Source organism: Natator depressus, chromosome 7 (genome assembly GCF_965152275.1).
Source record: "Natator depressus isolate rNatDep1 chromosome 7, rNatDep2.hap1, whole genome shotgun sequence".
Classification (NCBI taxonomy): Eukaryota; Metazoa; Chordata; order Testudines; family Cheloniidae; genus Natator; species Natator depressus.
The window spans coordinates 29,509,583-29,531,893 of record NC_134240.1 but is presented as its reverse complement, the minus strand read 5'-3'; the positions used below and the strand labels follow the sequence as shown (position 1 = coordinate 29,531,893).

Sequence of the window (22,311 nt, the reverse complement as noted above, 5' to 3'; positions counted from 1 at the left end):
TGCTTTGGTGCGGAACGAGCAGGGGGCAGCCACCCTCCAGGGCAAAGCTGGGGGGAAATTTCTCCCCATATCTCTCAGTCCCTCCCTATCCCTCCATCCCCCAACTAAACACTTCCCCTCACTCCCTGACCTCCAACTCCTCCCTCTCTCCCGCCGATCCAGCCCCAGGACAGGGGGATTGGCACTCAGGGCCTTTCCCCTCTGGGGTCGGGGGGGAGGGCCTGCTCTGATCCAGCCATGCTGCCCCCACATGGAACAAGTTTGCCAGGTCTCAGCCCCATTCCTAGCCAGGTGCCACACAAAATCCATCCCCTTGGGCATTAACTCAGCCCAGGCAGAGGGGCCAGGGCCAGCAGAGCTGAGCTCCTCGGGGAGGGGACAGGGTGTGTGTGGTTTGGGGAGGCTCCTTGGCAGCTGGCTGCCCCAGAGGACCCCATTCCTGGGGTGTCGAGCTGCCCCTCCCCAGCGCTGAGGGGCCTGAGCTGGCTGGACTCAGTATCAGGCCAGGCAGGGAGTGTTGGCTGCAGAGGCATGGAGAGATGGGGCCTCACTCTGCCAAGGGCCGGCTGGGAGCTGCAGTGGCTGGCTGGGCCAGGGGTGCCACCCACAGCCAGAGAATGAATGGGAAGGGATGAGACTGGCCAGAAAACCCCATCCACACCCCCACATACAAACTGCACCGCTCCCCACACTCCCCACAGAACCCCTATCCAGACCCCCCACATTGCTCCACCTCAGACCTGCATCCCATCCACATCCCAGGCCATCTATTGCACCCTCCGCTGGACCCCATCCACACACACCCCAGAACCCCTACCCAGACCTCCCACATTGCTCCACCTCACACCTGTACCCCCCCCTGCACACCTATCCACACCTTGCACCCCCACTGCACAGTCACATACCCCCCATACCACACCCCTCATACACACACTGCACCCCATCCCCATACTTCCCACACTGTACCCCCCAAACTGCAGCCCTATCCACATACCCCCACTCCACACCTGACCCCTCCACTGCACCTGATCCACATACCCCACACCACACCTGCCCCCCCCACAGTCACACACCCCTTTTCTTGCTGTCCAGCTCAAGGCAGCGTAACTCTGTGGCTGGCTCAAACAAAGGGCAATGCCTGCTTCTTTAGCTGGGGTGGGACGGGGGGATGAGACTGTTGGCCAGCATGGGGTGTGGGCTGGGACGGCTCTGGCTGCAGGAAGTTAGCCACCATCTCCCCAAGCCCTGCTCCATGCCAGCAGCAATGCAAATCATGGATAAACTCTGCCACCTGCTGGTGACAACAGAAAACAGAAACTTTCCTCTCATTTCCCCCTAGCCCCCTGTGCCTCCATCCCAATCTGTCACCCTTGGCAATCCCAGTCCTGGGCTCCCTTTCCCCCACTCCTATTGATACCACTTAATGCTGATAACTCACAGTCAATCAAGAGTGCGTGGAGGTGCCCACGGCAGGCTGTTTGCCTCAGCAACCATGTCGTGTCCCAGCTCCAGGTAATTCTAGTCTGTCTGTTCACCTGCTTATTAGTTTCAAATAGAGATTTGATTCCCCTTCATGTTTCACCTTAAAATCTTGTGCAATGATGCTATAGATATTACCCAGCGGCTGTGCCCTAGCCCAGAGGCCGCTGGATCTCTGCACCAGGTGAGGAATCCTGGTATAAACAGCCCCCCTGCCCAACCCCAGAGGTAGCTCCATCTCAGCACCAGCCGAGGGATCGTGGTACAAACAGTCCCCTTGCCCCACCCCAGAGGGGGCCAGGTCTCAGGATCCCTGTATAAACAGCCCCATACCCCACCCCTGAGTCCCTTCCTGAGTTAATACAGTAAACTAAGACCCTGGAGAAGGACAAGGTACTTATGTTTCCCATCCAAAATGCATTCTGTTGGATTTATGATCCTTGATGATTGTTTGTCCTTGTTTTGTTCAATTGTTCATTCGCCCTGCTGGGTTTGGTGTCTCTGAAATACATCCAATATATTGTAACACAATCGCTTCTCTACCACTTTCCAATCGACCTGGGTTTTGACAGAACCGCAGCTGGGCCGGTCCCCCAGATGTCTCGGCACATGGCACCATCCCTTCTCTAGAATCGCAACTGGCATTAATAATAAAGCAGCTAGTTTCCAGCCCTTGGGGTTACAAATATAATCGCCAAAGAGCTGTCCCACGTGTAACCCATGCAGCGCTAGCTGCCTGAACTACAAATGAGGGAATAGCCCTGGGTCCTGTTCCCTGCCCCCCCATCCCCTCCCTGAGCCAGCCAGTCTCCCCGCTCTGGGGCTGGATCTGAGCTGTCGCCCCCTCAGAGGGGAAAGGTCCCATATCCCAGGTCCCCAGCCCTGAAAACACAGACAAAGGCTGCTCCCAGTTTGGGGGTCACAGTGGGGTTTTATTGGATTGGGATTTTAATTGCATCGAAACAATTCAGCACATTTAAAGAAGGATTGGATATGAAGGGTGGGGCCTGTGTCAGGGGTTGGGGCTAATTCCCATTCTCCATGGAGGCAATTCCATAGGACAAAGATGGCCAGGATAGGGGAACAGGGGTGGAACGGATGGACAGACTGACATGCTGCTCCTGAGAGGATGCCCCCAGCTCCCCACGCCCAGAGTGGGGCTTTGACCCTGGAGGCCCGGAACGTGGGATCTGGACTTGCTGGCCCTGCAGTCCCTGTGGGATCCGGGGGTCCTGGAGATCATTTCTTCTTGGTGGCCGCTGCCAATGCTTGGGCTTCTGCTGCTGCCACCGCCAAGGCCTCCTCGCGCTGCTGCCGGAACACGGCATATTCCTCTGCACTGAGGCTGGTGGGGGGAGAAGAAAGGGGTCAGACTTGCCTGACATGGGAGACCTGGCTCCCAGCCCCATCTAGCACACTAGACTACACCCAGCCCCACCTGCTCGAACCACTAGATTCCTCTCCCTGCCCACACCTGGGGATAGAACCCAGGAGTCCTGGCTCCCAGAGCCAGGCATAGAACCCAGCAATCCTGACTGCCAACTCCCCCAGCTTCACCCACTCACCCAGAGCTGGGAACCCAGGGCTTCCGGCTCCTGCCCCGGCACAGGCTCTGTGCAGGTACTCACTCTCTCACCACCTTGATGCCCAGGGTTCTGGCGCTGCCGATGAGGGATTTCACCACCTTCTCCAGACTCGTGTCCCGCACCACAAAGTTGGAGTTCTTGGACTTCACCAGAGCGATCTCGTACAGATGCTTCAGGGTCACCATGCCTGCTACCTCGTGCCCTGTTCAGCCAGAGACCTGTTAGCTCCACCCATGGGGCCCCATCACAGCCACCGTGCGGGCCCCTTGCATCCTGACCCACAGCTCCCCTACCCCTTGTGGACCCCATGTGTCCCCGCAGCCCCCCTGTCCCATCCGGCAGAGCCCCCCAGTGGACCACAGGGCCCCTCCAGCCAACCTGCAGCCCTCCCGCAGGGCTCCTCCATCCTGATCTGCAGCTCCCATGTCCCATGGTCAGATGCAACTCATAGCTCTAATGTTGGAAGCAGCCACCAGGTGACCCACAGGCTCTTTCTATGGGGTGCTCTTGCTGCAGGCTGTCCCCAAGAGGGTGTGTGTGGGGGGTGAATCCTGGGGGCCAACTCTCCCTCCCACACCTGTTCACAGGGCATCAGGGCAGGCAGAAAAGTGAGGGGAGGCCCTGGGTGCCAATCTACAGGCCTGGTGCCCATCGTGCGGTAGCTGGGGTTCAACACGGAGGGCAGTGTGGGCATTCCCAGAGCACAGGGGGACTGCCCCCCGCCATTGGCAGGACCCTTGCCCTCACCACCCTGGGTGGCCCTGCTCCCGTATTGTGTAACCCCCTCCACACCAGTCTGGGCCTCTCCCCTCCCTGCTCTGTGCCCCCTCAGTTTGGGCCACCCCCGTTCATCTCCTCACCAGTCTGCGCTGCCCCCTTGTCGATGCCGGCAGCCGCCTTGAGGAAATAGGAGGCCGTGGGCTGGTTGATCTGGATCTCATAGGTTCTATCTGGCTGCAACACATCAAGGGGGTGGGGCTTAAACTGGGGTCCTGCCTGAGGAGACGTGGCCTAGACCCCTCTGTGCCCCAAAGGAGACCCCCAGTAACCTGCCACACACAGATCCTGCCCCACTGTGGAGGGGTGTGCTCTGGCCCAGTGGCAGTGATGGGGTGGAGCAGGATAGGGCAGTGTGGGGCGGTGCCTCCCCCTGATATCGGTGCACATGGGCAGCAGGGCTGGGGGGCAGTGTGGGGTGGCAGGGTGTGAGTTGGGGCGGTGGGGGGGTGTCTCACCTTGACATCAATGCGCACGGGGAGTGGCACGCCCTCCTTGATGTCCTTGGTTTGCTCATTGAAGTCCTTGCAGAACTGCCCGATGGGGATGCCCCTCTTGGGAGAGAAGCAAGGACACTGTCAGGGGGTTCGGATCCCCCACCCACCTGCTCCATATGTCCCAGAATCTCTTGCAGCTCCACATGTGACCTCACCCCAAACCACAGCCAGTGCTCCCCAGAGGGGAAAGGCCCTGTATCCCATTCCCCATACCTGAGCCAGCCACTCCCCTGCCCTGGGGTCACATTTCAATGGTATATGCTCCCCCCGCCCCCTTTCCCTGTTTGATGGCATGGGGTGAGGCTACTGCGCTCCTTCCCAGAGGGGCTGGGAGTAGAGTCCAGATCCACGGTGTAACGCAGGGCTCTGAATCTGGTGGGACGAGTTGTGCGACGTGAAGTTGTCACTAATGATCAGGCCAAATAAAGCTGAATTAGAGCAGCGCTCACTGCCTCCCGGAGCAGTTGTGAGCTCCCCAGGAAACCCAGACTGCACACCCACCGTGCACACGTCCTGCCTAGACACAGCCCAAGACACAAACAGCACAACCCCCATCCAGCGTGCACACCCACAGGAACCCCACACCCTGAGACACGCACAGCACAACCCCCGCCCAGCGTGCACACCCACAGGAACCCCACACCCTGAGACACGCACAGCACAACCCCCGCCCAGCGTGCACACCCACAGGAACCCCACACCCTGAGACACGCACAGCACAACCCCCGCCCAGCGTGCACACCCACAGGAACCCCACACCCCGAGACATGAACAGCACAACCCCTGCCCAGCGCGCACACCCCAGAAACCCCACACGGGCAGAGACCCCAATGAGCCCTTCTGGCTACGGAGCCTATGAACCACACACAGGAAGACCTGCTCCCTCCAGCGGGGGGCAGCACCCACACTAGCCCAGGCCCCATGCCCATGCTATTGCGCCCCTTTGTTCATTGCTCTGGTCACTGTCTCTGCCCTTCCCTCAGCCCCAGGAGGGCCCTGTGCTACTATGATTGACGGGAGGACACCGGGGTGGCACCTTCTTGCCTGTCCATCACTGCCCGCCCCTGGAGAATTCCCCGCCTCGGGGCTGCAGAGCTATCAGGCCAGGCTGGCTACTGCAGGGATCTGCACCAGGACGGGCTGACGCCGGGGCTCTGGGGCCCAAAATGCTGTAGGTGTAGGCTTGTAACCCTGCCCCTGGCCCAGGAACGGACAGTCCTGCCCCAGAAGGGACTGAACTCCTGGCCCCAGGGGAATCGCCGGGGCTGGGACACACAGAAGGCAGCAACAGTGCCACCCCCCACCCCTCTCCCAGAACCAGGACAGATCCCAGGTCCTGATTCTCAGCCCCCGTCCCCCAGCCAACCACCTGACCCCACTGCCCTCAAGTGCTGGAACGAGAACCCGGGAGTCCTGGCTCCCAGCCCCTGCTCTAAGCACGAGACCCCACTCGCCTCCCAGATACCACCCCTCAGCCAGAGCCCCCTCGCCCACTCCAGAGCCCGCCCCCCGCCCGAGGCTCCCCGCGCCACCCGGCGGCACAAGGACCCCGCGCAGAGCCGGGACCCCCGGCGGGATTCAGACCCCGCCCCCCGCGCGCGCGCACGCACGCGCGCCGCTGCCGCTCCCGCATACGGGACCTGGAGGTATGGGGGGCGGGGAACAGGCTGCCCTGCCCCGGGGGTCTGGCCGGGAACGCCTCCGAACTCCGCGCGAGACGGGCAGCGGAGCGGGAAGCAATGGGGTGTCGGGGGCGTGAGGAGGCCATGGGGGGATTGGGGGCCCGGGGGTGAGGAAGCAATGGGGTGGGGGAGGCCATGGGGGGATTGGGGGCCTGGGGGTGAGGAAGCAATGGGGGCCGGGGGAGGAGGAAGCAATGGGGTGGGGGAGGCAATGGGGGATTCAGGGACTGAGGTGCGATGGGGTCAGGCTCACAGGATCTGGGGACACATGGTAAGCCCTGACCCCCTCCCCACAGGCAAGGCAGTGGAGGGAGCAGCCAACAGACACAGGGGACTGCCCACAGCTTGAACCCATGCCAGGGTGTGGGGCACAGACAGCCGGACAGAGCCCAAGCCCTGGACTGATGCCGGGGGAGGAGCGAGGCCCGGTCTGCTCCAAGGGAGGACCAGGATGCCCAGGTCAGTATGTCGCTCTGAAATCACTCCTCCTCTAACAAAACTAGACCCCTCTCCCCTCCCAGAGCTGGGGACAGAACATCAACCCCTTTCGCATCACGTCAGGAAAGTGAGGTCAGCGTCAACAAACAGTTCTTCCCGTCACCCACTGAACTACTGTGCAGTGGTGCTTTTACACAACCCCACCCCAGAGGTGGCTGCATCTCAGCACTGAGCAAGGGATCCCTGCATAAACAGCTCTCATTCCCCACCCCAGAGCCAGCTGCGTCTCTGCACCAGTCGAGAGATCCCAGCATAAACAGCCCCAGTGCCAGATGCTGTGCAGTCCCTGGCTGTCTACTAATCTGTGAAGTGCCCCTGAGAGTCCTGCTGTGGGAAGACGCTGGGAGATGACGCATCTCTGGCAGGGCAAATGAATCCAACTGACTGGGAGTGGGGAGGGTGGAGAGCCCAGGAGCTACTCGCTGGGCTGGAAGCTGGCACCAAGGAGGAGGGACAGGTCCCAGCACCCACCCCCACCTGCACGGATCATGTGTCAGGAGGGGCCATTCCCATCCCCTGTCAGAGCACACTGCTGTCACAGGGGTGGGGAAGAAGGGGAGCACGAAGGCAGCAGGCAGGTGAAGTGTGCACCACTAATGCAGGCTGGCACATCACATCCAGCTCCCAGCACGGAAGATGGACATCCCCACCTGAGCCAGTCAGTCCCCCTGCCCCAGGGCTGGATCACAGCCAGCCAGGCTGCCCCTACACAGTAAAGGTCCCAGCCCCCAGAGCCAGCCAGTGCCACCCCCAGCTGTCACACCCTTCCAAACTCCCTTCTGTATGGGAGAGAGGCAGGAAAGGCAGTAATGGGAAGAGCTCACTGAAGCTTCACTCCTTCCTCCTCCCCCCGCCAAATCCATAAATCGTGCTTGGAGCTGGCACCAGGCCAGTTGGGAAATTGGACCCTTGGTCTCTACCATCATGGGGGGCCCCAGCCCCTTCCCCTACTCAGGCTGGGACACAGGTCTGCTAGCCAAAGCTGAGAGAATCCTACCCTGCCTCCTCCCTGCAGCAACCTAGTCAATAACCACATGGGCCCTTTAACCTCTGAGAAAGCAGTGCTGTGTGTGCACCAGCAAGGCACCTAGCGCTTGCCTCAGGGTTGGGGTGCAGGGGCTATTTATACATGGATCCCTTGCCCGGCACTGAGATGCAGCTGGCTCTGGGCTGGGGCACGGAGGGCTGTTTGTACAGGGATCCCTTGCCTGGCATGGAGATGCAGCTGGCTCTGGGGCATGGGGCTGTTTATATCTAATCAACAGTAATGCAAGGCCACATCAAGGTGGCTGAAGCCGCTATTTGTGGCTGCCGTGTCTTGGGGGGGGGCACGAGCATGGCCAGTGTGTGTGTTTGTAGTGTTCGCTATGAGGCAGGGCAGGTGGAGGGCTCCCCTTCCCCTGGCTGCTCTCCCCTGAGAAGGTACTGTGGGGAAGGACCAGAGTGGCAAGGGCTGACTGCCTTGCTGGCCCGTTAAGAATGAGGGGACAGGGGTGCCAGAAACACTGACAGTTGCTGGGATCAGCAACCAAATACCTCGCTGCTCAACTCCTCCCCGCACAAACGTGCTGCTGTTGGAGCCAGTGGTTAGAGCTGAGAGCCAGGACTCCTTGGTTCTACTCCCAGCTCGGGGCGGCGAGTGAGTCTAGTGGCTAGAGCAGCAGGCTGGGAGCCAAGAGGTCTAGCCCCAGCACTGCCACTGACTCCACGTGCCCCTGGGTGAGCCGCTCTCGCTCAGTGCCTCAGTTTCCCTGTGTGCGACAGGATTGGGCTGACCCAGTTTCAGGGTCCCCATCAGGTACGGGAGCCAGCACAGTCAGAACACTCCCATCACCCTGCCTGCCCCCGTGCTCCTCAGGTGACTCCCTACAGGCACCTCCCCCACACAAGTGGGGCAGCAACACTGAGGGCATTCTGTGCTAGAGGGGTCCCTGTGGGACTGGTGCAAGGGCCAGGGGGTGAAGGCCAGGGGGAATGCAGGGGTGCTGTGCCAGCCCCTCCCTGGGAGCCCTTCAGAGAGGCTGCATTCCTGAGGGCAGCAAAAGGGGAAGTGCGTTCCCTGCAATGCAGCCTGTAGGGGGCAGAGGGGAACACAGTCCCCACCTCCTGCCCACAGCGCTAACCAAAGGAGCATTTGGAGTGACCCATTCTGGAGGCCCAGCACTAGCTCCAGGATGGTATGTGTATGTCCGGAGGCCACAGCCTGTCCGTGGTCCCCTATGGCCTGTCCTTGCTCCCTCTGTGAGGCCAGCATTAGCCCCGGGATGGTGCGTCCCAAGTCTGCAGCCTGGTCTCTTGTGGCCCATCCTGCTCTAGGCATGTGTGACTCACCCCCCCTGCCTTTTCCCTGCAGGCGCTGCCAGCTGGCCACCCTCTGTGACCAAGTTCCCCCGCTCCATGGCACCACTGCCCCCTGCCAGCAAGCCACACGCCTGCATGTCAGCGGTGGTGATCGTCTCCACCATGGTGGCGGTGGACGTGTACCTGATGGAGCTGAGCGCTGAAGCGCAGCGGGCCAGCGTGCTGGCCCTGGCACTGGCAGGTGATCTGTGCTTCCTCTTGGTGCTGCGCTATGTGGGGGCATGGGCAGGTGCCGAGCCCCGGACCCTGCGGCATGGCTACACCATGGCACTCTGGTTCCTCTTTGTCTTCACCCTGGAGATCAAGCTATACTTCATCTACCAGGGGTACCGGGGCGATCGGCGCACCCCTGACCTGCTGGCCCGCCGTACCCTGACCCTGCTGCTCTCCATCTGCATCCCCTCCCTCTACGTGGTCCTGGTGGCCACCGAGCACTTGGAGCATGTGGCCGCCTTCCGGCGCAAGGAGGATCTGCGCGGCCGGCTCCTCTGGGTGGTGGTGGACCTGCTTGACCTGCTGGAGATGCAGGCCAGCCTGTGGGAGCCTCAGCGGCAGAGGCTGCCGCTATGGGCCGAGGGCCTGACTTTCTTCTACTGCTACAGCCTGCTGCTGGTGCTGCCCTGCGTGGCACTGGGCGAGATGGGCCTGCCCGCCCCACCCCACCTCCCACTTTACCCGCTGCTCAGCCTGCTGGCCGTCAACCTGACCACACTGGCCATCCGGGCTGCTGACCTGCTGCTCTACCGCGATCAGCGGGTCTCTGCCATCTTCATGGCCAAGAACCTACTGGCCATTGTGCTCAAGGGGTGCACAGCACTGCAGTACCACAGAGCTGGGGCCACTGGGCTCAGGGAGCTTCCCCCTGGGGACATGCCATGTCACACACCCCAGTGTGGAGGCATGGACAGCTCCTCTGGACACAGGTTCATCCCCCGGGAGTTCTGAGTGCGCAGGGACGCTGGAACACCCACACCCTGAGTTGGAGGGACACTGGCTGTGAGCATGGGGCCAGATCCCCAGCTGGTGTTACCCAGCAAAACTGCCCTGATGTAAACTGGCCCCCAGGCTCCTCACACACACAGGAGGGCTGAGATCACAAACTTTCCTTGGGCACAAACCACTATTCACTAAGGCACGGGACTAGCAAAGAAAGGGGCGAAGAAACACCGGAAGAGCTGGGCGAGCCCAGGGCTGGCATAGCAGGGGGCTGTGGGTTGGGATTGAGGGGCACTGGCAGAGCTGGAGCCCAGGACTGAGACAGGTGGGGACTGAGGGACACCAGCAGTGCTGGGGCGGGAGGCAGGATTCACCCCTGCCCTTTGGGCTCCACTCCTCACTGCAGCACATTGATGACCACTGCATACACTCATCACCCCTCTGTGTGGAGCTAGACTGAGACACATGGATCCACACCCAGCTGGCCCGGTGGCAAGCCCAGGCCGAAGCACTGGATGGGCCCAATGGGTGGTGCCAGCTATGGCCCTGACATTTGGAGGGGTAGGGGGCACATGCCCGGGCCTGTCTGCTCCATGCAGGACATGGGGACAGAGGGAAATAAAGAAGAGCTAACACAGAACAGACCTTGGATCCCAATGTGCACAGAGTCCTGGGGCTGCATGCAGGGGTGGTGTACCGTGGCCTGTAGTCACCACCCCATACCCCCAGGGGAGCGCCAGCCCTTGCCCTTGGCAAAGGCAAGGCTGTGGAGGGGTGGAGCCTTGAGTACCCACCTCTATCAGCCAGCAAGAGGGGAGGGGAAGGGAGACGGGAGGCAACACAAGGGGCTGGGAGCCAGGACTCCTGGGTTCTGTCCCAGCTCAGTCACTGACTCACTGTGTGACCTCAGAGAAATGTTTTCTCCCTCTCCTGGCCCTCAGTTTCCCCATCATAGAGTTCAGGGCATTCCCATCCCCGTGGCAGGTGGTTAGTGAGTGACCACTGACAGCATGCTGTGAAATCCCCTATGAGGGGCAGCGGCCCCCTCTCCCATCACTGGGGAGAGGCTCACACATCGGCTCCTTAAGAGCCAGGCCCAGCCCAGCACCCCAGCAGGTCCTGGCTCTGTGCTTGGGCTACCCCATCCCCTCCCAGCTTGAGAGAAGGGACCTTAACACAGACCCTTCCCTGCACCCATCCTGCGCCACTCACCTGCCCCAGCACCAGAACATGGCCACCTCTGGGGTGGGCACAGGGGCTGTTTATATAGGGCTCCCTCCCCATCACCCCTTGGAGGGCAAAGGGCCAGTGCCCCATTCCCTGGCCCTGCTGTCCCAGGAGTCGGGGGGAGCAGGAATGAACCCACACAGTCTTTCCCCAAGGGCACAGTCCCTGATCTGGCCCCAAACCAGGGGGCCTGGCTGGGGACTCAGGGCTGTTGGCTTATATTTACAGCAAAAGCCTTTTGTGGGTTTTGCAGCAACCCCCAGCCCCCTCTCCAGAGCCAGGACAATCCCAGCGTGGGGGGCAGGATTCAGTGGGGTCACCCCATGGCCCTGTTACAGCAGGGCACCACATGGGGCAGCAGCAGTTGGAGGGGAGGAGGCAGTCCAGCAGGGCTCTCCACACTCCCAGCAGAGGAGAGTCCAAGTGCCCTGCCACTGGGCCCTGCCATGCCAGGAGGCAGCATGGTCTTGGGGAAGGGTGGGAGGGTGCACTGGGCTGGGATTCAGGACACTGGGGTGCAATCCCCACCACTGATTCCCTGCATGACCATGGATGACTCGTGGCTCCTCTGTGGGCCTCAGCTAACAGCCATCCTACCTCTGCCTGGGAGCTCTTTGGGGCAGGTCTCTTGGTATGGGGCTGTGCAGCCCCCAGCATGACAAGGGCTGATCTCAGGCGGGGGAGAGAGGTGGGGTGTGTGTGCAGCGCCCAGTAGAACGGTGCCTCTGGGCTCCACCTTTGTACAAGCAGCAGCAGCTACAGACAGGGGGCTCAGTGTAAGCCTGGGGGCATTCTCAGCCATTCCAGCCCAGCCCTCTTTAGCCATTGTCTGAACTCAGCCCGGAGCCCCAGCAGCAGGAGACATGACAACACACAGGTGCATCGTTGGGCAGCGCTTGCTCTAAGCAGTGGGATTGGGGGTGTGGTGGGAGCTTGTGCAGTCAGATGTCAAGGCCAGAAGGGCCCATTCAAATCCTCCAGTCTGACCCCCGGGCTGGATAATCCGTCCAGGGATCCTGCAGCCTGCCCAGAGCTGCTTGTTGAGCTGGAGTGGAGCTTTTAGAGGAAGACACTAGGGCTGCATTGAGATTCCAAGCAAGACTCCCTTCCCACCCCACCCTATTCCTGGGGCACTTGTCAGAAGGGCAGATCTGCCTCCCTCTTAAACAATGGTCTATGAATGCATCCAGGCATCTCTTCCAGGCCCTTGACTCTTGCTCAGCCTCTGTTGGTGACATTAATGAGCTCCCTGCTCCAGAACCACCCCCACCCCACACGGAAGGGCTGAGAGACTGGGGATCAAGCCCCCTCGAAACCTCGTCTGGGAAAAGCTAACTCCATGCAGTTCCTGCAGCCTCTCCCTGCAAGACATTCTCCTTGGGTCATTGTGGGGCTCTTTTCTGCACCCTCTCTGATTTTTCAACACATGGCAACGCATGTGGACGCACTACGTGGACAAGTACGGGGCTCACCAGTACAGAGGCAAAATCCCCTCCCTACCCATACTCACTAATCCCATTTACACAGCCAAGGGGATCACTAGCCAGTTTCTAGCCCCTTTCATAGGGGTGCATTGATTTTGTCCAGCCCTAGGCGTTTCGTCAGACTACCATGAGGTACCAAGTCAGATGCCTTGCAGAGTCCCAATCAGTTGTATCAAGGCAGTTACCGTCAGCGACCAAGTTGTGATCTCATCCAATCACGACGCCAGACTCGTCTGACAGACTGACCGCCCGGGAAGTCATCACCGGCATCAGTTACAACACTCATCCCTCGCAGCACAGGTCTGAGGTGCTACCCCATTTGGGGAGAGCAGGGAAGGCCTCCGAGATGCCCTTCTTCTAAAGCCACCAGGGCCAGCTGCCCCCAGGGGCTACTCCCAGCCTGAACCGTTCCTTTCCACAGGCATTCAAATGAAAGACAACCCCTTGTGATTCACGAGTGCCCCATGCCCAGCCTGGCTGCCCTGATTGGGCCCAGAACCCCAACACAAAGTTCAGTAGAGCAATATTTCTCTGTCCCCCCCCCGCAAACAAGGAGGAGCATGCTTCAATTGCAGAGAGCTCAAGAGCCAGTAGAGGAACTGAGCCCCACAAGAGACTCAACCCTAAAGGGTTCCGTGCCCACAACTGCGTCTCCCAAACATGCCTGGGAAGGCTGGATCTCTTCCTGCCCACAAACACTGTGCCCCTGGTAACAGGTGTAAGAGGAAATCCTTTCAGAAGCTGGGGTGCTGCCCTGACATCTGCATCCAGCCAACAAATGGGAGGGGGCTAAAGACCCCATACTGCAGGATTTGAACCACAGACCTGGCAGCCTTAAGTAGCCCAGAGTGAGAGCGGCTAACCCTGTTTCCACATTGTGAGTAGCCACAGGGGGCAGCAGGAACCTCACCAGGGGATTATTTTGGAGCATGGCTGTCCCAGAAGCACCCGCTGCCCTTGCAGCGAACCTCATTACCCCACACCACTGATTAAATACAGCAACCATCACCAGCAAAACAGCCCCCCCAAATCACACAGCCAATGAGGGGCCTGGCCTACCTGCCCGAGAACAGGGCCTAGGGGAGGCCCCGGCACGGCCTGCCCTGCCCGGATGATCATTCGGATGACACTCCCGGGATCGACCTTCTTCACAGCTTTGGCGGCACGGGAGATTTTTGACATGGTGAGTCTCAGCTGCGAGATGAGTACAGGGGAGAGGGAAAGTCACAGGGGGCAGCATCCAGCCCCAGGGGAGAGCGCTGGCAGGCTCTCTCTAGCACCCCCCGCACTAGGAAGGGCTCCCTTGCCGCCCAAGAGGTGCCACGGGCCTGGGGAAAGTGTTGTTTGTGCCATAGCACGGTTAGAAACCACTATTCCCAGAGGGTCCTAGTACCCCCCACCCCTATTATACAGTCATATAGCTCAGGCCCCCCAATCCTCTAGGCTCCGGTACACCCTAACCATACACCTCAGCCCCCCCGATCCCCTAGGCCCCCGTACACCCTCACCATACAGCTCAACCCCCCCGATCCCTTAGGCCCCCGTACACCCTCACCATACAGCTCAGCCCCCCCGATCCCCATGGCCCCCGTACACCCTCACCATACAGCTCAGCCCCCTTTGCGTCCCACCACCCCATGGCCCCGCCTAGCTCCTGCCCTGTGCGCCCCAGCCACGGCCACTCCCCAGACCTCAGCCTCCCTACCCCAGTCCCCCACGCGCCCAGGAACTCACCTGCGGCTCAGCCCCTAATATCGACTCCACTCGCCGCTCTCAGCCCAGCCTGGGCGCAGACATATAGAGGCAGGAGTCTCGGCGAACGGCATGCCGGGAGCTGTAGTTCCCCTTGGCCCTCCCCCGTGCACGCCCAATGTATGCTGGGAGCTGTAGTTCTCACGAGCCCTTCCTGTGCTGTCCCAAGCGCGTGCTGGGGGTTATAGTTTCCTGCTCTATGTTCATTCTGGGAGCTGAAGTCTCCCACAATGACCCAGGTGCATGCTGGGAGTGGTAGTTCCCATCCCAAAAGAGACAGAGACCCACACAGTGCGTGCTCTGTTTTAAGCTAGAGAGCAGTTGGACCCAACCAAGCTTGCTAGTCCTTTTCAGTAACCCAGGGTTACTTCTCTCACCTTCTTCAGGCTCTGTAGCCAATACGGCACTCGATCCCCAAAGGGCAGATTCCCTGTACACGCCATGCTGAGGCAGTCTCCAGCAACGCCAGCCCTAAACACTCACAAGAGTCTGGTCCGAAAACCCAGGAGAAGATATTAAAAATCATGAGGTCTGTTTTTAATGCATATATATGTGAAGGGGGGTATTGTTATTTGCCTTCTGATTTCTGAACCTTTATGGGGCACTTGGGGACAAGCTTTTTTCCACAATCAGGAGAGCTGATTTTTAATTACTTATTTTAATGAAAGTTAAGATTCTTCTTTAATGCCAAGAGTCTGGGCTCTGGGGCTTTAAGGGAAAAACCAAGTATCACGAAACTCACAATAAAATCAGCAACGTGGGGTCTCTCTTCCACATATAGAAACTCTGGAATATTTGTTGGCCTTCCTTAAAGTAACTAGGAAGGCGGCTTGGTAAACCAAACCTTACCCATTTTCCCTCCTCTCCCCCCAAAAAACCCCACACATCCTTTTTGTTGTTGAAATTTGCAGATTTCAGGTTTTTCCCTGAAATGTTTTGACAAAAATAGAAGTTTTTTGAAGGGGGGGAGAGAATGGGATTTTCGTTTAGTCACAAAGCCATTTTTTTTGCTGGAAAAACATTGCTCTGGAAAACCTTCCACCAGCTTCGGGGACTTTCATAGGAAAGTCTGAGTGGTACAGAGCAGCAGGAGAGCAAATTGTTTTAGCATGGCAAGTTCTAAGGTGCTGCTGGCAGCCCACATTGCTCAGCTCCTGATAGGCTTTAATTGCACCTTAGAGGAAAATTTACTCTGTTTCCATCCAGCGGTACTGAGACTTCTCCCACCAACACTGGTTTCACTCTGGTGTAACTGCACAGACATTGATGTGGTCACTCCTGGTTTACCGGGCTGCCAAGGGACAGGAGAACCAGGCTCAATGCCATTAGGTGGGTTAAAGGGCCAGATGCTTAGCAGGTATAAATCCTCTAGCTCTTTTTACATCAGCCAAGGATCTGGCCCCAAACATTTTGCAAACCCAGCTGTCGTTTAGGTCGCCCTGTCCAGCTTTGGCCAGGGACAAGATGAGAGAGGGTGCTGGGGGTGCTTGGCAGGAGTAGCGTAATGGATCCTGGGAGGCAGAGGAGGATGTGACTCTGTGGTACTTTGGCGGATACCCCCCAGAGCTCCCGCTTCTCCATTCTGCCTCGCTTCTGCAGGCGGTGGTGCCAAGTCTGAGCCCCCGCCCCACTTCCCACCCCAAGCTCTGGGGCCTATGGGGCTCCCAGAGGAGGCCTGCCAGGCCTGATTCCTGCTACCTGTGGGAGCGTTGGCATCAGCAATTGTCATATACATGCTGTGTGACACACACACTGAGGTGGGCAGGGGGAGTTCAGCCATCACAACCACACCATCTTGCTTAAAACCCCAGGATTTTTCAGGATCTGACTCATACGTTTTTTTATCTCTTGAGGTTGGTAATACTGCCCCCTCTCCCTCCCCACCTGCACAGTGGCCCCTAATTGCTGCCGCAGACCCTAATGCCAGGCCTGCCTGGCACTGACTGATCACTGACTGAGCTCTGACCCTTCCCCCCCCCACCCCACCCCACCCCCGTCATAGTGGATCCCCACAGACACACTCACAGCTGGGACCCGCCCCCAAGAGCCCCGCACAGCCCCAGTCACTGCTTCATTCCCAGACACGGGGCAGGGCCACCCATACGTGGGCCAGGGGACTCTAAGACCAGGGCTGAGCCATTTTCTGTGCCCAGCGCATGGCCCTTCCTTCCTTCCTTCCTTCCCCTCCCCTCCCCTCCCCTCCCCTCCCCTCCCCTCCCCATGTGGGCACCTCCTGCTAGCCCTGCTGTCTCTTGTGCTAAGTAGGGGGTGGGTCATGGGATTCACCAGTGCCATGGGGCGGGGCTGGGTCTCCCCCTGACAGTGTCTCTCCCTCAGCAGCCAGGTTGCTGAGCTGCACTGGCACCGATGCTGCCCTGCCCCAGGTGCCAGATTCCCAACTCCCGCAGTACAGATGGGCACTGGCCTGATCCCTAGCAGTCAGTGGGTGACTCCGGATTGATGCCAGGGCCCTGTCTCTCTCCCTCCCCATTTGATCACTCCCAATTAATCAGCTTGTCTCACTCAGTGCCCTCAGTCCCCCAGTGCATTCTGTCTCCCCTGCTCCTCTGACCCAGCCCCTGACTGGGAAAGATTCCCCACCATCCCACAATGGGGCATTATAAACTCTCTGCCCACCTTGGGCCCCTTTGGCCCCCATGGCCTCTCCACTCAGTTCCTTTCTGGGAACTTTATTGCCTGATGTGCCACCCTCACGCTCCGAGGGCTCTGGACAATCAGAGTCCTGCACTCTGTGGGGTGGGGAGCAGCCTCAGGATGGGGTCACATACTCCACGCTCGGGGGGGAGGGATCCCTCAGTCCATGTGTCGCTTCCACCCTGCTGGCTGGCTTCACAGCACTGTCTCTGGGTCTCTCTGTGGCCCCCAAGGCCAAGCACAGTGAATCTCCAATCCCAGATCGCCCCCGTCTCACTGGGACCCGCAGGTGCTGGATCCCTCCCTCAGTCATAGAAGTCGTCTTGGTCGTCCAGGCTCCGGTCCTTCCTCAGGGACGTTTCCAGGCCTGCTCCCAGCTCCTCTGAATCACCCCAGAATCCTGTGCAGGTAAAGTGGGGTAAGCAGGTATGGCTAGGTTCTATTCCCAGCTCTGGAGGGCAGTCAGATCTAGTGGCCTTAAGCGCGGCGGGGGATGGGGGGGAGGGGAGAGTGGGAGCCAGGACTCCTGGGTTCTAATCCCAGCTCTGTATTAGCCTGTGTCTGTCCGTGGACACCTCCTTACCTGTGACACTGCGAGCTGCAGGCCCCCATGGCGGTGTCCTGGGGGAGGAAGCACAAACACAGACAGGTCAGGGAACTCCCAGCTGGGGGCACCTCTACCTGCCCCGAGGGGACCATCCAGTACCCCTTGCCCACTGGCCCAGGGAGGGGCCTGTGCTATACCAAGTACCATGGGAATGAGGCCAACCTTCCCCACCCTTTGGAGGCTGCCTGCTCCCCACCCCCTCCACAGCAAAGTCCACCCCATGACAGGTCCTCATGCCCTGGCCCTTTAAATTAGACAAATGCCCTGATCGCATGGTCCCCCCTTTCACCCAGTTCATTAATCAATTGCTTCCCCTTCCCAAGCAGACAGCAAATTCACATGGGGTTAATTAGTGCCCCTGGGGTGGGGGGAGTCTGCCACCCAGGGACTGGGTGGAGACCTGGCAAACTTATCTCATACATAGGAGGATCCAGACAGAAGCCACTGCCCCCTAGACGGGAAAGGTCCCAGATCCCATTCCCTGCCCCTGAGCCAACCAGTCTCCCCCACTGTGATGGAGTGCACCCCTGTATTCAGACCCTGCACACTATTGCACTAATATTTGTACATGGATTGCCTTGTGAGGTATCATTTGAAAATTCATAGCTTGCTGATCAGTAAGTAATATCAGGGTAAAATGCATGTAGTAACATGATGTGTACAGTTATGAACATAAGCTGAAATCATGACTGAAGTGTGTTTCCCAGGTAAGTCTGGGGAGTGGCTAAAACAATTTCTCAAAGACAAAGGCTATGGGTACACTACAGCTTGTGTCGGCATAACGTACGTCACTCATGGGGTCGCTCAGCTTCTCCTGCATACATAGCTACCGCCGCTCAGGAGAGCGCTCTCCCGTCGGCTTAGAGCAGCTACATTGGAGAGCTTACAGCCATTGGTGCAGCTGCACTGTTGTAAACTCTCTAGTGTAGCCAGGCCCAAAGTGTAAGCCGATGCGTCAGCCAGGCGTTAGCAAAGCTGATGGGTTACAAGAAAGGGAGACAGGGACAAAGAGATCTGCATCTTAAGGAACAGCCTGAGATCTCCTTCCTCCACCAGACTCCCTGTCTCTTGGTTCTCAGCTGGAAATGCTTTTCAAAGCAGGACTGAAACTATAAAAAGGAGGGGAACCCCCCCAAGACCACCCTCCCTGCCTATCTCATTCTCCGCCCCTGAGAAGACAAAGGAAACAGCTGTTGGACACTGGGGGAGACGTTGGTGAGAAACTTTGCTTTATACAGTTGGTTAAGTTCGGCACTAGAAAGCATTTTCTCTTTATTTTTCTTGTAACCATTTCTGACTCTTATGCCTCGTTGCTCACGCTCACTTAAAATCTCTTTGCAGTTAATAAACGTGATTTATTGTTTTATCTAATCCAGTGTGTTTAAGTTGAAGTGTCTGGGTAACTCCATACAGGATGGCAAGTAGTGTATATATTACTCCCTTAAAGCAATAACAGATTTAATATATTTGGACTGTCCAGGAGAGGGCTGGGCAGCGGACATTTTGGGGGGGAAATCTGGGACTGGGAGTGTGTTGGCATCACCCGGCAGAGGTAACTGAAGCTGGTAAAAGCCAGAGTGCAACCCAAGCATGGCTGGCAGGCTGCAGTTACCCACAGACAGTCAGGGTGTGATCTGCATGCTGGAAGGCGGTTTGTGAGCAGCCCAGATGGGAGCTGCTGCAGCAAAGTATTGTAAGAGACCCAAGGTTGCATGGCAACCCCTCACTGGTCTGGATTGCTCCCCAGTATGTTGCACCCACGCTGGGACCAGATCAGAGCAGGTGCCCTCTAAAAGGGAAAGGCCCCATGTCCCATCACCAACTATGGAACTGGATTCCCTGGAAAGACTCCAGCTCATCCTCCTGCGAGGGAGGAAGAGCTGGACCAGACTTTGCCTACAGAACCTGCCCTGTCTTTCGCCCCTTGCACCTTGGCCACTGGGTGGTGCTGGTGGGCGGTGCCTCCTTGACCACCTTGACTTTCCTTGACCCTTCCTCCAAGCGGGGGCTTCTCTGGCGGCCTTTCCTCCACTCATGGCTCTCTGACGTTCTCCTCTTCGCCCTGCAAAGGGCAGAGCACCGCAGGGGCTCAACACCCAGCTCCCGCCCAGATTCTGCTCCACTCAGCGGTCGCGTAGCCGGGGGGGGAGCGGGGGGAGCAGCTGCTCCCCCTCTGCACACAAGTGGCACCTTTCTAATTGATAGTCGCCTTGTTTAATTTGTACTCACCCGGCGGCGCTCCGGGTCCTTGGCGGCGGGGGCCGTCACGCATGCCGGCTCCTCGGCGGCATTTTGGCGGCTGGGGCCTTCAGTGCTGCCCAGGACCCTGAGCGCCACCCGGTGAGTACAAGCGGGTGGCACCTTTTTTGATGTCCGCTGCCCCTTTTTGCTCCACCTCGCTACGCCACTGCCACTCAGGTGCTAATCCCACCCCCGTCACCACGGTATCAGCGCTGCTCCCACCCATGTGATGCATTCCCTCTCCTCCCCTCCCTGGGCAGTTACCTGGATTGGTCTGGTGGAGTGTGGTGTAAATGCCATGTGATCTGCGTTTATATCAGAGCAGGCTAACGATGCTTAGTTCCTTGGGGGGCAACTTGTTCCACAGTCCCCCATTATTTATCCACTCAGTGCCAAGGGCAGAACCCTGGAGTCCACCTGCTCTAACCCACCAGACCCCACTCCCGTACTAGAGCTGGGGATAGAACCCAGGAGCCCTGGCTCCCAGCCCCCCTGCTCTAACCCCTCTTCTTGTACTGTACTAGGAATCATGTTTAGCTGAGCTGGGGGCAGGGTTGGCCTGGTTTTATTCACCCGGCAGAGACCTTTTTGTCCAGCCCCTCCCTTGTGGTGGATGCCTGCTGCAAAGCCACATTGAGGGGCCTCCCCATGGACTGTAGGCCATACAGGGCCTCTGACACATGGGGGAGCATGGGCCAGACTGCACACCCAGTTTGCAGCCAGAGGCATCTCCCCTGGCAGAGAAATCTGTATCACTGCCATTCAGCCTTGGGCGAGTAGAGGGCACTCTGGGATCAGGGTGTTTTCATTAGCCTGGGCTGGGAAAGGGAAGGAAATTCTCTGCCTCTGCTCCAGCCTCTTTATACCTGGGTATGGCCTGTCATACTGACTGCAAGGGGAGAGTGCTCCCTACTTAATTCCCACCCCACTCCTTGCAGCACACAGCCCCCTAGGGTTCAGCACTGACTGCAAGGGGAGAGCACCCCTATGAAGCACCTCTCCTGCTCCCTGCAGCACAGCGCCCCCTAGTGCCACACTCGGACATGGGGAACACAGGATTCATGGTTGATCCCCACCTTGGTTCTGTTGCGTTTCCTTGGGGAGCCAAAGCAGCTTCTATGGCCTCATCCCCTTCACTCTCTGCATCCTCCTCTTCCTCCTCCTCCCAGGTTGAATCCTGTCCTAGATCTGTAGTAGGAGATGCAGAAGCTGAAATTCTCGGGCGGGGTGGCAGGGGCTGGGCAGGGGGCAGCATTGGGACAAAGGACAGGTCAGGGGGGAAATATAGGGCTGAGGGACCTTAGATCTGATCGGGGGGAAATACCAGGCAGGATGGGCCCAGGGTAGGTTTGCCAGGCATCCAATTTTCAACCACAACTCCCGGTTGAAAAGGGATCCTGGCAGCTCTGATCAGCACTGCTGACTGGGCCATTAAAAGTCCAGTCGGTGGTGCAGCAGGGAACTAAGGCAGGCTCCCTGCCTGCCCTGGTTCCGCGTGGCTCCTGGAAGCAGCCCGCATTTCTCTCCAGCTCCTAGGCGGAGGCGCGGCCACAGGGGCTCTGCGTGCTGCCCCTGCCCCGAGCACCAGCTCTGCAGCTCCCATTGGTCAGGAACCGTGGCCAATCGGAGCTGTGTGTGTGTGGGCGTGCCTGCGGACAGGGGCAGCATGCAGAGTCTCCTGGCCACGTCTCTGCCTAGGAGCTGGAGAAAAATGCCAGCTGCTTCCAGGAGCCACCTGAGGTAAGTGCTTCCCGGAGCCTGCACCCCGCATCCTCTGCACACCAATCCTCTGCCCCAGCCCTGAGCCCCCTCTAGCACCCAAACTTCCTCCTGAAATCCAAACCCCGAACCCTCTCCTGCACCCAAACCTCCTGCCCCAGCCCTGAACCCCCTCCTGCACCCCAACCCCCTGCCCAGCCCGGTGAAAATGAGCAAGTGAGCAAGGGTGGGAGAGAGCAAGCAACAGAGGGAGGGGGAAATGGAGTGAGCAGGGGCAGGGCCTCAGAAAAGGAGTGGGGCAAGGGCGGGGAAAGGGTGTTTGGTTTTCTGCAATCGGAAAGTGGGCAACCCTAGTCCAGGGGTCGGACCAAGGGGGGGATACCAGGCTGGCTGGGCCCAGGGGTCGGACCGAGGGGGATGCCAGGCTGGCTGGACCCAGGGGTCGGACCAAGGGGATACCAGGTTGCATAAGCCATTCGGTCTGACTGATGGTGGTTGGGCTGGAATTCAGGGCTGGATGGGACATGGGTCTAACTGAGGGATGTCGAGTGCGGGGATACCAGCCTCCACACTCACCCTGTGGGCACTCTGGGGTGTGGCTGTTCCATGCAGGGGTCTCTCTGCCACGACCCCTAAAATGAGATGGGGAGATAGGGTAAAGGGGAGGATTCACCAGGACTTGTGGCCCAGGGGGAGGGTAAGAAGAGGACTCACCTGCCCTGCTCAACACTGCCTGGGCCCCCCTGGGCACCAGCTCCCAGGGCACCTAGCACCAAGTCGCTGTCTGCATCTTCCTCCTCCTCCTCCTCC

General features: G+C 59.0%; 2 protein-coding genes and 1 long non-coding RNA gene across 3 annotated transcripts; 1 reads left to right on the top strand and 2 right to left on the bottom strand.

The window, feature by feature from the left end:
- Window positions 1–2,396: 2,396 nt before the first annotated feature.
- Window positions 2,397–14,415, bottom strand: MRPL11 (mitochondrial ribosomal protein L11). Its single transcript, XM_074959707.1, has 6 exons — window positions 14,262–14,415; window positions 13,587–13,721; window positions 4,301–4,396; window positions 3,926–4,019; window positions 3,108–3,267; window positions 2,397–2,824 (listed from the first exon to the last, which is right to left on the bottom strand). Exons 2-6 carry the CDS (start codon window positions 13,707–13,709, stop codon window positions 2,719–2,721), a joined length of 579 nt encoding a protein of 192 aa, XP_074815808.1. The 5' UTR covers window positions 13,710–13,721; window positions 14,262–14,415; the 3' UTR covers window positions 2,397–2,718.
- On the top strand, window positions 6,266–10,451 carry LOC141991417 (transmembrane protein 121-like). Its single transcript, XM_074959706.1, has 2 exons — window positions 6,266–6,480; window positions 8,873–10,451. Exons 1-2 carry the CDS (start codon window positions 6,375–6,377, stop codon window positions 9,823–9,825), a joined length of 1,059 nt encoding a protein of 352 aa, XP_074815807.1. The 5' UTR covers window positions 6,266–6,374; the 3' UTR covers window positions 9,826–10,451.
- Window positions 14,416–16,959: 2,544 nt separating the features above from the next.
- Window positions 16,960–22,311, bottom strand: LOC141991416 (uncharacterized). The gene is made up of 5 exons (XR_012640365.1): window positions 22,216–22,311; window positions 22,078–22,133; window positions 20,859–20,970; window positions 17,518–17,555; window positions 16,960–17,334 (listed from the first exon to the last, which is right to left on the bottom strand). It is a non-coding gene; the product is annotated as an uncharacterized LOC141991416 (long non-coding RNA).

What these genes read in the sequence shown, in the direction of transcription:
- MRPL11 (XM_074959707.1), bottom strand. Translation starts at nt 13,709, where the DNA reads ATGTCAAAAATCTCCCGTGCCGCCAAAGCTGTGAAGAAGGTCGATCCC. An exon ending in TAGGCCCTGTTCTCGGGCAG is followed by an intron (nt 4,397 to 13,586) that starts GTAGGCCAGGCC and finishes TTCTCTCCCAAG; the next exon opens with AGGGGCATCCCCATCGGGCA. An exon ending in GGCATCAAGGTGGTGAGAGA is followed by an intron (nt 2,825 to 3,107) that starts GTGAGTACCTGC and finishes TCCCCCCACCAG; the next exon opens with CCTCAGTGCAGAGGAATATG.
- LOC141991417 (XM_074959706.1), top strand. Translation starts at nt 6,375, where the DNA reads ATGCCAGGGTGTGGGGCACAGACAGCCGGACAGAGCCCAAGCCCTGGA. An exon ending in GGGAGGACCAGGATGCCCAG is followed by an intron (nt 6,481 to 8,872) that starts GTCAGTATGTCG and finishes TTTTCCCTGCAG; the next exon opens with GCGCTGCCAGCTGGCCACCC.